The sequence below is a fragment of the Ascaphus truei genome, chromosome 22 (genome assembly GCF_040206685.1).
Source record: "Ascaphus truei isolate aAscTru1 chromosome 22, aAscTru1.hap1, whole genome shotgun sequence".
NCBI lineage: Eukaryota > Metazoa > Chordata > Amphibia > Anura > Ascaphidae > Ascaphus > Ascaphus truei.
In genome coordinates this window covers 1,658,145-1,673,479 of record NC_134504.1, presented here as the reverse complement: position 1 = coordinate 1,673,479, position 15,335 = coordinate 1,658,145, and the positions used below count along the sequence as shown (strand labels likewise).

At 50.5% G+C, this 15,335-nt stretch overlaps 1 protein-coding gene across 1 annotated transcript; it reads right to left on the bottom strand.

Moving 5' to 3' along the window:
* Window positions 1-440: 440 nt before the first annotated feature.
* Window positions 441-13,948, bottom strand: LOC142472501 (uncharacterized). The gene is made up of 3 exons (XM_075579557.1): window positions 13,792-13,948; window positions 4,022-4,779; window positions 441-613 (listed from the first exon to the last, which is right to left on the bottom strand). Exons 1-3 carry the CDS (start codon window positions 13,946-13,948, stop codon window positions 578-580), a joined length of 951 nt encoding a protein of 316 aa, XP_075435672.1. The 3' UTR covers window positions 441-577.
* Between the last annotated feature and the right edge of the window lie 1,387 nt (window positions 13,949-15,335).

Below are 15,335 nucleotides of genomic sequence, written 5' to 3'. Positions count from 1 at the left end.
GAAGGAGCCGGCCTGATTAGGAAAAATTACTGTAATTGCAAAAGATGATTTCTAAACCCCTAAAACATGCAAGGAAAGAGGAAAATGAAAATCAAGGTCAAAAAGGTCACCGAAATGTATAAATACACGTAGAGCAGGAGGGGCCAAATCCAGTCCTCAAGGGCCACCAACAGGTCAGGTTTTCAGGATATACCTGCTTCAGCACAGGTGGCACAATCAGTGGCTCAGTCAAGGTCTGAGCCTCCTGTGCTGAAGCAGAGACAAATTGAGCAACCTATACTGAAGCAGGGACTGATTAAACCACCTGTGCTGTAGCAGGGACCGATTGAACAACCTGTACTGAAGCAGGGATATCCTTAAAACCTGACCTGTTGGTGGCCCTTGAGGACTAGAATGACTGACCCTGACATAGAGGGTCATGTATTATAGTAGCGTCCCCGGAGAAGCCCCGATCATGTCCTTCTCGTTAGAAAATACCTTCTTGTTTCTGGTAAATGGTGATTTTTTCCATCTCTAGGCTCTGAGACTGCGCCGGGCCCCGGGGAGAGCTGCACGTTACCCTCCCGAACACTTCACATTAGTAACTCTTATCTTCTGTGCGGAAGCTCAACTCCTACAAATAAAAACAACGTTAGGAAGAAGATCTCTAAAGGAATAAACAGTATATGCATATATAATTCCATGTCACAATGTGCACCACAAGCTGAATAGTGGGTGCTGAGAATGGTGTATACCAGCGGTGCGCAATCTGTGGGGCGCGACCCCCAAGGGGGGCGCGAGACTGCCGACGGGGGGCGCGGGGTTTACAGAGGCCCCGCGCGCTTCCCGAAGGCACTTAAATTAAGTGCCGGGGGAGCTGCAGGGCCTCTGTAAACCATACTTACCCGTGGCTCCGGCGGCTTCCTCCCGGCGTCTCCATGGCAACGCGGCGTCAAAATGACGCTGCGAGGTCATGTGACGTCACGTTGCTATGGCAACGTGACGTCATTACGCCGGTGCGAGGGTAAGTTGGGGTTGGGGGGGGCGCGGGAGTGAGGGGACAGCCGGCAGGGGGGCGCAGGGAAAAAAGTTTGCGCCCCCCTGGTGTATACGAAGAAAGGGACATTCATTTGTTCTGTTTTCTGTCCATCGCAAACATGATTATTACGTACAGTATAGTACAGTATAGTACAGTATAGTACAGTATAGTACAGTATAGTACAGTATAGTACAGTATAGTACAGTATAGTACAGTATAGTACAGTATATTACATTACAACTGACGCAGCCATGAGCAGCACATGGGTACCGCTCAAAAAGGCTTGATAAATTCCATTAAAATTTACTTCTTTACATTTATTTCTTAAAGCAGCAAAACACGTGAAACCTTATGGGGTTTTTTTTTTTAAATAAATAAATCATTTTTTTTTTTTACAAATTCAACTCTTAATGCCATTTTTAATGAGTTTTAATATACTGAGCATTGTTTGATTTCTTTAGCTGGTTTTAGCACACCTGCCCTGCAGTGCAGGATGATAATTTGTTGCCAATATTCCCAGCAGTTTGAGCTGCAAACTGTAACAATAGTCAATGTTACCTTAGTAATATATGAATACACTGTAGCTGCTGATTTACACTGACTGAAGGATTGATTGAAACTGAAAGGCGGCCATTAAGTTAGGCACACAATCAGGATTGTTACACAGTTAAAACAGGAGCACCAAACGATTACCAGCCTGGGTAAGGATGTAGAATTATACACTGTCACGTGCTTTATATATACAAATAATAATAATAATGGGGGAAAAAACAGGAGGATGGAGTATTCCTGCTTAACCCTTTTTATCAACCTTAACAAAGTGACAGGTGGAAACAATACGTTTGGCCAAAGAGCATTATTAAAAACAGACCAGGATTATCTTAGTTTACAAGCGGAGAAGTACAAGAGCTGGATGTGCAAAGCAAGGAATGATATGTCTACGTGGGACAAAATATACATATACATTTATCTCCAGATTTACTAGGAACGTCTAGGACCTATACCCTGGCAGGTGCATGGTCCTACAGACATTGAACACATTACTGTACCGAACATATACATAGCAAAATAAAACCTTGTCTCTATTCCATAAAAGGCCTTGTATACAATTTGGAAGGGACTTGTTTCTTACCCCGATCTCCTACGTATGAATGGAGCACATTCCTGCACTATGAGCTTGGTGAGTGAAAGCAGTTTCAAACATTCGCATTCCTACACTACAAAACACGAACAGTGGGGTTTCTAGAACCCTGTGGGAGCCATAATGACACATAACGAGCTTATAATTGCATGTTATATTGGGCGCAAAACGTCATGCTCAAAAACAATTGTCATTGAAGCACTGTCTAAAGTTGTGTCAATGAGCATAATCTCCTTTACAACTACAAAGACCAGTTTCCCGTGTTCTGCAGGAAGTGGTGTCCAGCGCAGCTTGACTTGAGAACACAGATAAAGGGATAGTCCTCAAGGGCCACCAACAGGTCAGGTTTTACAGGATTTCGCTGCTTCAGCACAGGGGTTCAGTCATTGATTGAGCCACCTGTACTGAAGCAGGGATGTCCTGAAAACCTGTCCTGTTGGTGGCCCTGGAGGACTGGCGTTGGCCACTCAGGTATAGTCCATCGTATGAGCAAAATGACCCAATGTCAGCGAAATGTTTAATGGGTTACGGCCCATGTCACTAAGCGGTGCTATAAGATACCTGCGCATGCGGGAAGACGCCTTGTTGTTTCCTATTCACGTGAATGTGCTGTAAGGTGTCCTACAGATTAGCACTGGTTACATAATATGGGGCTAAAACATTACAAAAGGGAAAAGAAGGCACCTCTGAGTATTTCTAAATATTGTCTGGAGATGAGACTTGGGAGGTTTCACTTTCCTCATGAACATCCTTTTGGGAGATTTCACTACGTGCAGAACAGGTGTTTGCGCAGGAAAAGCCCCTCTGGCTCCATCACTACTGGCCTCTAACAAAGAAGAAGCACTTTATTTAAATAAATAAAATAAATATTTGGGCCCTAATGAAAATTTAAAAAAAAAATCTTTAAATTTTGTATTAATCTTAAATTAATCTGAGCCAAAACGTGAGGGGTCATCCTCCAAATTCAATGCATTTTTTAAATATAAACTGGGCAAAAATATATTTTTACATGTTCCTGATAATTGTGAGTTGTTTTTTTTGTGTTGTTATTTTTTTTTTTTACAGATTTTATTTACAGATTTAATACCAATCTGAAACCAGTTCTGGCATAACCGAAACACCAAATGCAACACCAATCGGAAACCCTAACCCTGGCATAACCAAAACACCAAATTTAACACCAATCTGAAACCCTAACCCTGGCATAACCGAAACACCAAACGTAACACCAATCGGAAACCCTAACCCTGGCATAACCGAAACACCAAATTTAACACCAATCTGAAACCCTAACCCTCACTCTGGCATAACCGAAACACCAAACGTAAAACCAAAAGTGGATAAGACGTAAAGAGTGACTTTCTGTGAGTGCTCATTTGCATGTCATTACCCAGAATTCCTGGCTGCAGTGGAAGCATTGTTTGCTAAGAGATAATGGGAAAGGGCAGGGCTGCAGACCTGTGTGAGACATTCGTTTCTGTATTAAAATGGGGAAATTTTGCAATTTTTGGAATATGTTTATCTTGCATCTGGCGCTGATCTCTCAGGAGCAGAGGTTAACGGCAGCGAAATCTGGCAGGTCTTATCTCCCGCAAAGAGAGGGGAAACTATGGATACAACTCATTATAGCTTTGCTCTGACTCTCTCCTCCCTTCCCTGACTCCCCAAAATACTCACTGGAGCAAGTAGCGCACACCCCCACATACACTGACACTGGCACCGGTCTGGGATACTTCATATAGTACATATCCCCCTGCGTGTAAAATGTTTATTGTCTGTCTGCGCTTTAAGAACAAAGATGGGTAATAGACCCGTGAGCTTGGTGATTCTCAGGGGTTGTCACTGATGTCAGTCTGACTTACTTGTTTGTTCCAGATATCCCACGTATCACTGGCATTGGTACCCCCAGGTTGGCATCCAGGGGTCTCACTGGCATTGGTACCTACAGGTTGGCATCCATGGGTCTCACTGGCATTGGTACCTACAGGTTGGCATCCATGGGTCTCACTGGCATTGGTACCTACAGGTTGGCATCCAGGGGTCTCACTGGCATTGGTACCTACAGGTTGGCATCCATGGGTCTCACTGGCATTGGTACCTACAGGTTGGCATCCATGGGTCTCACTGGCATTGGTACATAGAGGTTGGCATCCATGGGTCTCACTTGCATTGGTACATAGAGGTTGGCATCCATGGGTCTCACTGGCATTGGTACCTAGAGGTTGGCATCCAGGGGTCTCACTGGCATTGGTACCTACAGGTTGGCATCCAGGGGTCTCACTGGCATTGGTACCTAGAGGTTGGCATCCATGGGTCTCACTGGCATTGGTACCTACAGGTTGGCATCCAGGGGTCTCACTGGCATTGGTACCTAGAGGTTGGCATCCATGGGTCTCACTGGCATTGGTACATAGAGATTGGCATCCGTGGGTATCGCTGGCTTTGGTACCTAGAGGTTGGCATCCATGGGTTTCATTGGCATTGGTACATAGAGGTTGGCATCCATGGGTCTCACTGGCTTTGGTACCTAGAGGTTGGCATCCATGGGTCTCATTGGCATTGGTACATAGAGGTTGACATCCGTGGGAGAGGTTTTCTTCAAAAGCAGATCCATCAATCTCTAAAACAGAAGTAAAAGAGTAAGTAAGTAGTGCTCTCCTTAATTTCTGTCCCCCAATTCCTATAAAGTAGCCTTCTGTTGCTTAGCTTTGGACAGTGGAAGGGTATAGACAATATACTGCACCTCTATACAATGCACCATTCCCATTTGGAGGGAAAATGTAAGTTCAAACCTCCACGATTCCCCCGTCAGTAACCAGGAGATGGCACTAAAGCGAGCGATGGATTCAGGGGAATGGCTTACACCTGCACATGTCCACATGACACCCATTACCAGAGTAATCCCATTTTGATTACAGCGCCAGTCTATCACCGATATAATAATATAACATGGAGTGAAGCCAAGCATACATCTATACATAGCTCACACCATTGAACTGGACGATGTATAAACTTTAATCACGTTCAGTTTGTTTCTTTTCAAAATACACAAAATGTAAACTGAACTAAACTGGATTCTTATTTCCCTCTGTTGCTACCCACGTATAATAACCTCACGTTTCATATTACACTGCCTTCAAGGGGCCATCCTGCCGGACATACACTCACCGCGTCTAAAAAGTACAATATTTTTTTAAGACCAGGATATTTACCATACTATATAGAACAAATATTTGGGGTGGGGTTTTACAATCTTTATCTTGTGTCTTTTGGTGATAACACTGTGTGTCAGTCTTCAGAGCCCCAGGAAGATGTTACCTTCTAAAGAAATGATGATGTAATCATTAGCCAAGCAGATAAACCTAAGCAGCAGATACAGTGTTCCCGACGGAATGTGATACGAGTCCTTTTTCACAAGATAAAAGATCCGTAGTGCAGTTACTTTAAGGGTGATAGAATCTGTGAACGGGCAGACGCAAGGGGGCAAAAGTCATTTTTTCAACTCTCTCCCCCCCTCCCCCCCATTCCTTAAAGTTAAATGTCCTTTATTGGTGTAAAAATGAGTCAGTTTCTATTTCATTTGGGTCCATTCAATTCTAATCTTATCTGGTCATCACTTTTCCTCTCTGTTATCTCATTAACCTAATTAGGCTTCCATCATGAGCCAGACAAAGCATGAAAATGGAAAGCGTCTGGGTGAACAATCTCCCTGCACATGCAACAACTCACAAACAGTCTTATCACACAAGAGATTAGGTAAAGAATCGCAAAAACGCTCCAACACTTCCATACTTTGGTTACTGCGGAGACGTTAGCCCCCAAATTCCTCCCGCTCTGTTACAGGTTAACTCACCAGAGTCAGCGCTAACTCCGGCTCTAGTTAATTGGGGTTGCCCATTTGGGCGAGTTATCCTGTAACAGAGCGGGGGGATCTGGGGGCTAACGTCTCCGCAGTAACCAAAGTATGGAAGTGTTGGAGCGTTTCTCCGATCCTTTATCTAATCTCTTTTGTGAAAAGACAGAGTTTAAAAAAAAAAAGAAGAAGATTTCGACGTATTTATAAAGCCACGTAAGATGCAAATGGGCTTTATTTCACTTTAATCCTACCCCGGGGGTGTCCAACTCCAAATATCAAGGGCCACTAACAGGCCAGGTATTAAGGATATCCCTGCTTCAGCACAGGTGGCTCAGTCATTGAGCCACCTGTACTGAAGCAGGAATATCCCCAATACCTGGCCTGTTTGTGGCCCTTGATAACTGGAGTTGCCCCTTCCCCCCCTGTCCCATACTCTCCCTTTAGCCCTCTGAGTGCCCGGGGATGTGGCTAATACATCATGGAGTCTGGTACTCCGGTTTCCCCATGCTGTATTATCCACGTCCCCCAACAATGCTCGTTCTCTTGTAGGAGTCCCCACGCCACATTCCTATGGAGCGCAATGATGGCGGACAGGCAGCGGATGGCTCCTCCCCTTCTGGACCATCATCACGTGACACAGCGGTCACTGCCAGAGAGGGTTAACCCCCCTTTTTTGCAAGAACTTGCGGAGAAAGATTCGCCTTGTCGCGGTTTCGCTCGAACTTTTCAAAAAGTTCAAAAAATTCGTAGGTTTCCCAATAAACTGAGAATTTGGCTGGAATTTGTCTAGCGAATATTTGGCGAATTTAATAGTGAAAAACATCCAGACCCCCGAAATAGGGCCTTCTCCCCCGCAAAAAAAATACTATTTCAGGCGGTAGAAGTTGAATCTTTTACTGGGTGAACTCCTTGCAAACTTTTAATACTGAGAATTTGTCTTGGGCAACTTATGCCGAGACACCTCTCCCTGCGATGTCTCGGATGGGGTCAAACAGACTCCAGGAACAGAGACTCACAGGAACAGAGGGACTGTGCTGCCAGCAAGAGACTCACAGGAACAGAGGGACTGTGCTGCCTGCAAGAGACTCATAGGAACAGAGGGACTGTGCTGCCTGCAAGAGACTCACAGGAACAGAGGGACTGTGCTGCCTGCAAGAGACTCACAGGAACAGAGGGACTGTGCAGCCAGCAAGAGACTCACAGGAACAGAGGGACTGTGCTGCCAGCAAGAGACTCACAGGAACAGAGGGTCTGTGCTGCCAGCAAGAGACTCCCAGGAACAGAGGGACTGTGCTGCCTGCAAGAGACTCACAGGAACAGAGGGACTGTGCTGCCTGCAAGAGACTCACAGGAACAGAGGGACTGTGCTGCCTGGAAGAGACTCACAGGAACAGAGGGACTGTGCTGCCAGCAAGAGACTCACAGGAACAGAGGGACTGTGCTGCCTGGAAGAGACTCACAGGAACAGAGGGACTGTGCTGCCAGCAAGAGACTCACAGGAACAGAGGGACTGTGCTGCCAGCAAGAGACTCACAGGAACAGAGAGACTGTGCTGCCAGCAAGAGACTCACAGGAACAGAGGGACTGTGCTGCCAGCAAGAGATTCACAGGAACAGAGGGACTGTGCTGCCTGCAAAAGACTCAACGGAACAGAGGGACTGTGCTGCCAGCAAGAGATTCACAGGAACCGAGGGACTGTGCTGCCTGCAAGAGACTCACAGGAACAGAGGGACAGTGCTGCCTGCAAGAGACTCACAGGAACAGAGGGACTGTGCTGCCAGCAAGAGATTCACAGGAACAGAGGGACTGTGCTGCCAGCAAGAGACTCACAGGAACAGAGGGACTGTGCTGCCAGCAAGAGACTCACAGGAACAGAGGGACAGTGCTGCCTGGAAGAGACTCATAGGAACAGAGGGACTGTGCTGCCAGCAAGAGATTCACAGGAACAGAGGGACTGTGCTGCCAGCAAGAGACTCACATGAACAGAGGGACTGTGCTGCCTGCAAGAGACTCACAGGAATAGAGGGACAGTGCTGCCAGCAAGAGACTCACAGGAACAGAGGGACTGTGCTGCCTGCAAGAGACTCACAGGAACAGAGGGACTGTGCTGCCAGCAAGAGATTCACAGGAACAGAGGGACTGTGCTGCCAGCAAGAGACTCACAGGAACAGAGGGACTGTGCTGCCAGCAAGAGACTCACAGGAACAGAGGGACTGTGCTGCCAGCAAGAGACTCACAGGAACAGAGGGACTGTGCAGCCAGCAAGAGACTCACATGAACAGAGGGACTGTGCTGCCTGCAAGAGACTCACAGGAACAGAGGGACTGTGCTGCCTGCAAGAGACTCACAGGAACAGAGGGACTGTGCTGCCTGCAAGAGACTCACAGGAACAGAGGGACTGTGCTGCCAGCAAGAGATTCACAGGAACAGAGGGACAGTGCTGCCTGCAAGAGATTCACAGGAACAGAGGGACTGTGCTGCCAGCAAGAGACTCACAGGAACAGAGGGACTGTGCTGCCAGCAAGAGACTCACAGGAACAGAGGGACTGTGCTGCCAGCAAGAGACTCACAGGAACAGAGGGACTGTGCTGACAGCAAGAGACTCACAGGAACAGAGGGACTGTGCTGCCAGCAAGAGACTCACAGGAACAGAGGGACTGTGCTGCCAGCAAGAGACTCACAGGAACAGAGGGACTGTGCTGCCTGGAAGAGACTCACAGGAACAGAGGGACTGTGCAGCCAGCAAGAGACTCACAGGAACAGAGGGACTGTGCTGCCTGGAAGAGACTCACAGGAACAGAGGGACAGTGCTGCCAGCAAGAGACTCACAGGAACAGAGGGACTGTGCTGCCAGCAAGAGACTCACAGGAACAGAGGGACTGTGCTGCCTGGAAGAGACTCACAGGAACAGAGGGACTGTGCAGCCAGCAAGAGACTCACAGGAACAGAGGGACTGTGCTGCCTGGAAGAGACTCACAGGAACAGAGGGACAGTGCTGCCTGCAAGTAACTCACAGGAACAGAGGGACAGTGCTGCCAGCAAGAGACTCACAGGAACAGAGGGACTGTGCTGCCAGCAAGAGACTCACAGGAACAGAGGGACTGTGCTGCCAGCAAGAGACTCACAGGAACAGAGGGACTGTGCTGCCAGCAAGAGACTCACAGGAACAGAGGGACTGTGCTGCCTGGAAGAGACTCATAGGAACAGAGGGACAGTGCTGCCTGCAAGAGACTCACAGGAACAGAGGGACTGTGCAGCCAGCAAGAGACTCACAGGAACAGAGGGACTGTGCTGCCAGCAAGAGACTCACAGGAACAGAGGGACTGTGCTGCCAGCAAGAGACTCACAGGAACAGAGGGACTGTGCTGCCTGCAAGAGACTCACAGGAACAGAGGGACTGTGCTGCCTGGAAGAGACTCATAGGAACAGAGGGAATGTGCTGCCAGCAAGAGACTCACAGGAACAGAGGGACTGTGCTGCCAGCAAGAGACTCACAGGAACAGAGGGACTGTGCTGCCAGCAAGAGACTCACAGGAACAGAGGGACTGTGCTGCCAGCAAGAGACTCACAGGAACAGAGGGACTGTGCAGCCAGCAAGAGACTCACATGAACAGAGGGACTGTGCTGCCTGCAAGAGACTCACAGGAACAGAGGGACTGTGCTGCCTGCAAGAGACTCACAGGAACAGAGGGACTGTGCTGCCTGCAAGAGACTCACAGGAACAGAGGGACTGTGCTGCCAGCAAGAGATTCACAGGAACAGAGGGACAGTGCTGCCTGCAAGAGATTCACAGGAACAGAGGGACTGTGCTGCCAGCAAGAGACTCACAGGAACAGAGGGACTGTGCTGCCAGCAAGAGACTCACAGGAACAGAGGGACTGTGCTGCCAGCAAGAGACTCACAGGAACAGAGGGACTGTGCTGACAGCAAGAGACTCACAGGAACAGAGGGACTGTGCTGCCAGCAAGAGACTCACAGGAACAGAGGGACTGTGCTGCCAGCAAGAGACTCACAGGAACAGAGGGACTGTGCTGCCTGGAAGAGACTCACAGGAACAGAGGGACTGTGCTGCCAGCAAGAGACTCACAGGAACAAAGGGACTGTGCTGCCAGCAAGAGACTCACAGGAACAGAGGGACAGTGCTGCCAGCAAGAGACTCACAGGAACAGAGGGACTGTGCTGCCAGCAAGAGACTCACAGGAACAGAGGGACTGTGCTGCCTGGAAGAGACTCACAGGAACAGAGGGACTGTGCAGCCAGCAAGAGACTCACAGGAACAGAGGGACTGTGCTGCCTGGAAGAGACTCACAGGAACAGAGGGACAGTGCTGCCTGCAAGTAACTCACAGGAACAGAGGGACAGTGCTGCCAGCAAGAGACTCACAGGAACAGAGGGACTGTGCTGCCAGCAAGAGACTCACAGGAACAGAGGGACTGTGCTGCCAGCAAGAGACTCACAGGAACAGAGGGACTGTGCTGCCAGCAAGAGACTCACAGGAACAGAGGGACTGTGCTGCCTGGAAGAGACTCATAGGAACAGAGGGACAGTGCTGCCTGCAAGAGACTCACAGGAACAGAGGGACTGTGCAGCCAGCAAGAGACTCACAGGAACAGAGGGACTGTGCTGCCAGCAAGAGACTCACAGGAACAGAGGGACTGTGCTGCCAGCAAGAGACTCACAGGAACAGAGGGACTGTGCTGCCTGCAAGAGACTCACAGGAACAGAGGGACTGTGCTGCCTGGAAGAGACTCATAGGAACAGAGGGAATGTGCTGCCAGCAAGAGACTCACAGGAACAGAGGGACTGTGCTGCCTGGAAGAGACTCACAGGAACAGAGGGACTGTGCTGCCTGGAAGAGACTCACAGGAACAGAGGGACAGTGCTGCCTGGAAGAGACTCATAGGAACAGAGGGACAGTGCTGCCAGCAAGAGACTCACAGGAACAGAGGGACTGTGCTGCCTGGAAGAGACTCACAGGAACAGAGGGACTGTGTTGCCAGCAAGAGACTCACAGGAACAGAGGGACTGTGCTGCCAGCAAGAGACTCACAGGAACAGAGGGACTGTGCTGCCTGGAAGAGACTCATAGGAACAGAGGGACAGTGCTGCCTGCAAGAGACTCACAGGAACAGAGGGACTGTGCAGCCAGCAAGAGACTCACAGGAACAGAGGGACTGTGCTGCCAGCAAGAGACTCACAGGAACAGAGGGACTGTGCTGCCAGCAAGAGACTCACAGGAACAGAGGGACTGTGCTGCCTGCAAGAGACTCACAGGAACAGAGGGACTGTGCTGCCTGGAAGAGACTCATAGGAACAGAGGGAATGTGCTGCCAGCAAGAGACTCACAGGAACAGAGGGACTGTGCTGCCTGGAAGAGACTCACAGGAACAGAGGGACTGTGCTGCCTGGAAGAGACTCACAGGAACAGAGGGACAGTGCTGCCTGGAAGAGACTCATAGGAACAGAGGGACAGTGCTGCCAGCAAGAGACTCACAGGAACAGAGGGACTGTGCTGCCTGGAAGAGACTCACAGGAACAGAGGGACTGTGCTGCCAGCAAGAGACTCACAGGAACAGAGGGACTGTGCTGCCTGCAAGAGGCTCACAGGAACAGAGGGACTGTGCTGCCAGCAAGAGACTCACAGGAACAGAGGGACTGTGCTGCCTGGAAGAGACTCACAGGAACAGAGGGACTGTGCAGCCAGCAAGAGACTCACAGGAACAGAGGGACTGTGCTGCCAGCAAGAGACTCACAGGAACAGAGGGACTGTGCTGCCTGGAAGAGACTCACAGGAACAGAGGGACAGTGCTGCCTGCAAGTGACTCACAGGAACAGAGGGACTGTGCAGCCAGCAAGAGACTCACAGGAACAGAGGGACTGTGCAGCCAGCAAGAGACTCACAGGAACAGAGGGACTGTGCTGCCAGCAAGAGACTCACAGGAACAGAGGGACTGTGCTGCCAGGAAGAGACTCACAGGAACAGAGGGACTGTGCTGCCAGCAAGAGACTCACAGGAACAGAGGGACTGTGCTGCCTGGAAGAGACTCATAGGAACAGAGGGACAGTGCTGCCAGCAAGAGACTCACAGGAACAGAGGGACTGTGCTGCCAGCAAGAGACTCACAGGAACAGAGGGACTGTGCTGCCAGCAAGAGATTCACAGGAACAGAGGGACAGTGCTGCCTGCAAGAGATTCACAGGAACAGAGGGACTGTGCTGCCAGCAAGAGACTCACAGGAACAGAGGGACTGTGCTGCCAGCAAGAGACTCACAGGAACAGAGGGACTGTGCTGCCAGCAAGAGACTCACAGGAACAGAGGGACTGTGCTGCCTGGAAGAGACTCATAGGAACAGAGGGACAGTGCTGCCTGCAAGAGACTCACAGGAACAGAGGGACTGTGCAGCCAGCAAGAGACTCACAGGAACAGAGGGACTGTGCTGCCAGCAAGAGACTCACAGGAACAGAGGGACTGTGCTGCCTGCAAGAGACTCATAGGAACAGAGGGACTGTGCTGCCAGCAAGAGACTCACAGGAACAGAGGGACTGTGCTGCCTGCAAGAGACTCATAGGAACAGAGGGACAGTGCTGCCTGCAAGAGACTCATAGGAACAGAGGGACAGTGCTGCCAGCAAGAGACTCACAGGAACAGAGGGACTGTGCTGCCTGCAAGAGACTCACATGAACAGAGGGACAGTGCTGCCAGCAAGAGACTCACAGGAACAGAGGGACTGTGCTGCCAGCAAGAGACTCACAGGAACAGAGGGACTGTGCAGCCAGCAAGAGACTCACAGGAACAGAGGGACTGTGCAGCCAGCAAGAGACTCACAGGAACAGAGGGACTGTGCTGTCAGCAAGAGACTCACAGGAACAGAGGGACTGTGCTGCCAGCAAGAGACTCACAGGAACAGAGGGACTGTGCTGCCAGCAAGAGACTCACAGGAACAGAGGGACTGTGCTGCCTGCAAGAGACTCACAGGAACAGAGGGACTGTGCTGCCTGCAAGAGACTCACAGGAACAGAGGGACTGTGCAGCCAGCAAGAGACTCACAGGAACAGAGGGACTGTGCTGCCAGCAAGAGACTCACAGGAACAGAGGGACTGTGCAGCCTGGAAGAGACTCACAGGAACAGAGGGACTGTGCTGCCAGCAAGAGACTCACAGGAACAGAGGGTCTGTGCTGCCACCCTGAAACCAGACCCTCTAGATCCAGGGTGCAGCGGACCCTGGAACCCACCAGAGGGGGGCCCCCAATGGACACAACCCAGACACTGACATAAAGAGCCCCCTGCTTACAGGTACCTATTTGGACTCATAGGTTGGAAAGAGGCCTATCCCCCCAGCCCTGCAGATAGGGACTGGGAGAGTGAGTTATCCCTTACACAGGGATAGGTGGGTAAGGGGCATATCCTCCCAGCCCTGCAGATAGGGACTGGGAGAGTGAGTTATCCCTTACACAGGGATAGGTGGGTAAGGGGCGTATCCTCCCAGCCCTGCAGATAGGGACTGGGAGAGTGAGTTATCCCTTACACAGGGATAGGTGGGTAAGGGGCGTATCCCCCCAGCCCTGCAGATAGGGACTGGGGGAGTGAGTTACCCCTTACACAGGGATAGGTGGGTAAGAGGCGTATCCCCCCAGCCCTGCAGATAGGGACTGGGAGAGTGAGTTACAAAGGGATAGGATGTTTGTTTGTGTGTTTCCATAAACTGTATTGCTTAAAGCTACAGGCTGAATAAAAGCCATGGTTTATTTTCCCTAAATATGTCTCCCTGCTTGTACCTCTGCACATGTCTCTCACAATCCCCCAAAACGTCACTGGTTTGGGTCCCAGGCAGTGGTTGACATCTCCACCATGATGAAGATTAAATGGGCTTGTGACGGGCGCGTCCTCCTGATACATGGGGTGCTGAGAGCCGTTTCTCTCCAGAACTCCCATATCAGTCCCAAGCCTACAGACAGTGATTAATAACAAGGATCTATTAAAAGGAAAACCGCGAAGTGTAATCATTTCCCAAGCACTACCCTTATCAAAAAATAATACTAACACCGTCTCAGATATCATGCAAGCAATGAAAAATAACAACGGCTGGGTAAAAATAAGCACCCGCAGCCCACCCTTCCAGCCCACCCTCCCAGCCCCCCCTTCCAGTCCCCCCTTCCAGTCCCCCCTCCCAGCCCCCCCTCCCAGCCCCCCCTCCCACCCTTCCAGCCCACCCTCCCAGCCCACCATTCCAGCCCACCCTCCCAGCCCACCCTCCCAGCCCCCCCTCCCAGCCCCCCCTCCCAGCCCACCCTTCCAGCCCCCCCTTCCAGCCCCTTCTCCCAGCCCACCCTCCCAGCCCCCCCCCCTCCCAAAAAACCCTCCCACCCTTCCAGCCCACCCTTCCAGCCCACCCTCCCAGCCCCCCCTTCCAGACCACCCTCCCAGCCCACCCTTCAAGCCCACCCTCCCAGCCCCCCCTCCCAGCCCACCTTCCAGCCCCCATTCCAGCCCCCCCTCCCAGCCCACCCTTCCAGCCCCCCCTCCCAGCCCGTCCCAGATCCGTTTACATTGATTGTAATCAGAATAATAAATGTTTGCGTTTTTGTCATTCTACAAAGTGACTGTGTATTACACAGCACTTACAGGTCACTGGCGATCATTTGCGACCTTCCCAGCGTGTGTGACAGTGTGACAGTGTGACAGTGTGCTCCAGCGGAAAATGCTGGGGACCTGTAAATTGCTATTTTTAGGCAGAACTACTGTAGCAGCTGCGTTTCAGAATTTCATGGTCTGTAAACCCACCGGCAGATAACAGATCCACAAGTACTTTGCAAAACTATTTCAGCAGCGACCCCTGCAATGTTTGGGCTGGATTCTGCATTTGTGTCATGCACACGCTGCAAACAAGACTATTTGCCCCATTCTCCTGGATTTGCCGAAGTCCCACTTACTATAGTTCTATATTTCACAATATTGGAGGCATTGAGAATTATCTGTGCAGAAAACTTGCCCAATTTCCTGCAACACTGGCCAGGAACTGGCAGGAAAATGGCTTTTGCTATGTGGGGAGAGAACATATATGTAACATATTCTCAACTTATTTCAGTTTGACTATTTCCCAGGTATCTCAGGTCAATAGGCCCTCCCCCTGAATTGGTCTCCCCTCCCCCCTCTGAAGGTGAGAAAGAGAGCAGAGGGAAATAACACGATGTTAATGAAATCCCGCCCATGAGGTGTAACACCCGCCCATAACCTGAAAGTCCTATTTCAGGGTCTGGAGTGAGTAACATTGGACGTAACGCTAAGGCCTCGGGCATGGTCAGCGCTTATGCTCTGACCC

Coding starts and splice junctions, on each gene's coding strand:
- LOC142472501 (XM_075579557.1), bottom strand. CDS start 13,948: ATGGGAGTTCTGGAGAGAAACGGCTCTCAGCACCCCATGTATCAGGAG. Junction 4,780..13,791: donor TGTGAGAGACATGTGCAGAG/GTACAAGCAGGG, acceptor CTTCTGTTTTAG/AGATTGATGGATCTGCTTTT. Junction 614..4,021: donor GGGATATCTGGAACAAACAA/GTAAGTCAGACT, acceptor TTTTATTTGTAG/GAGTTGAGCTTCCGCACAGA.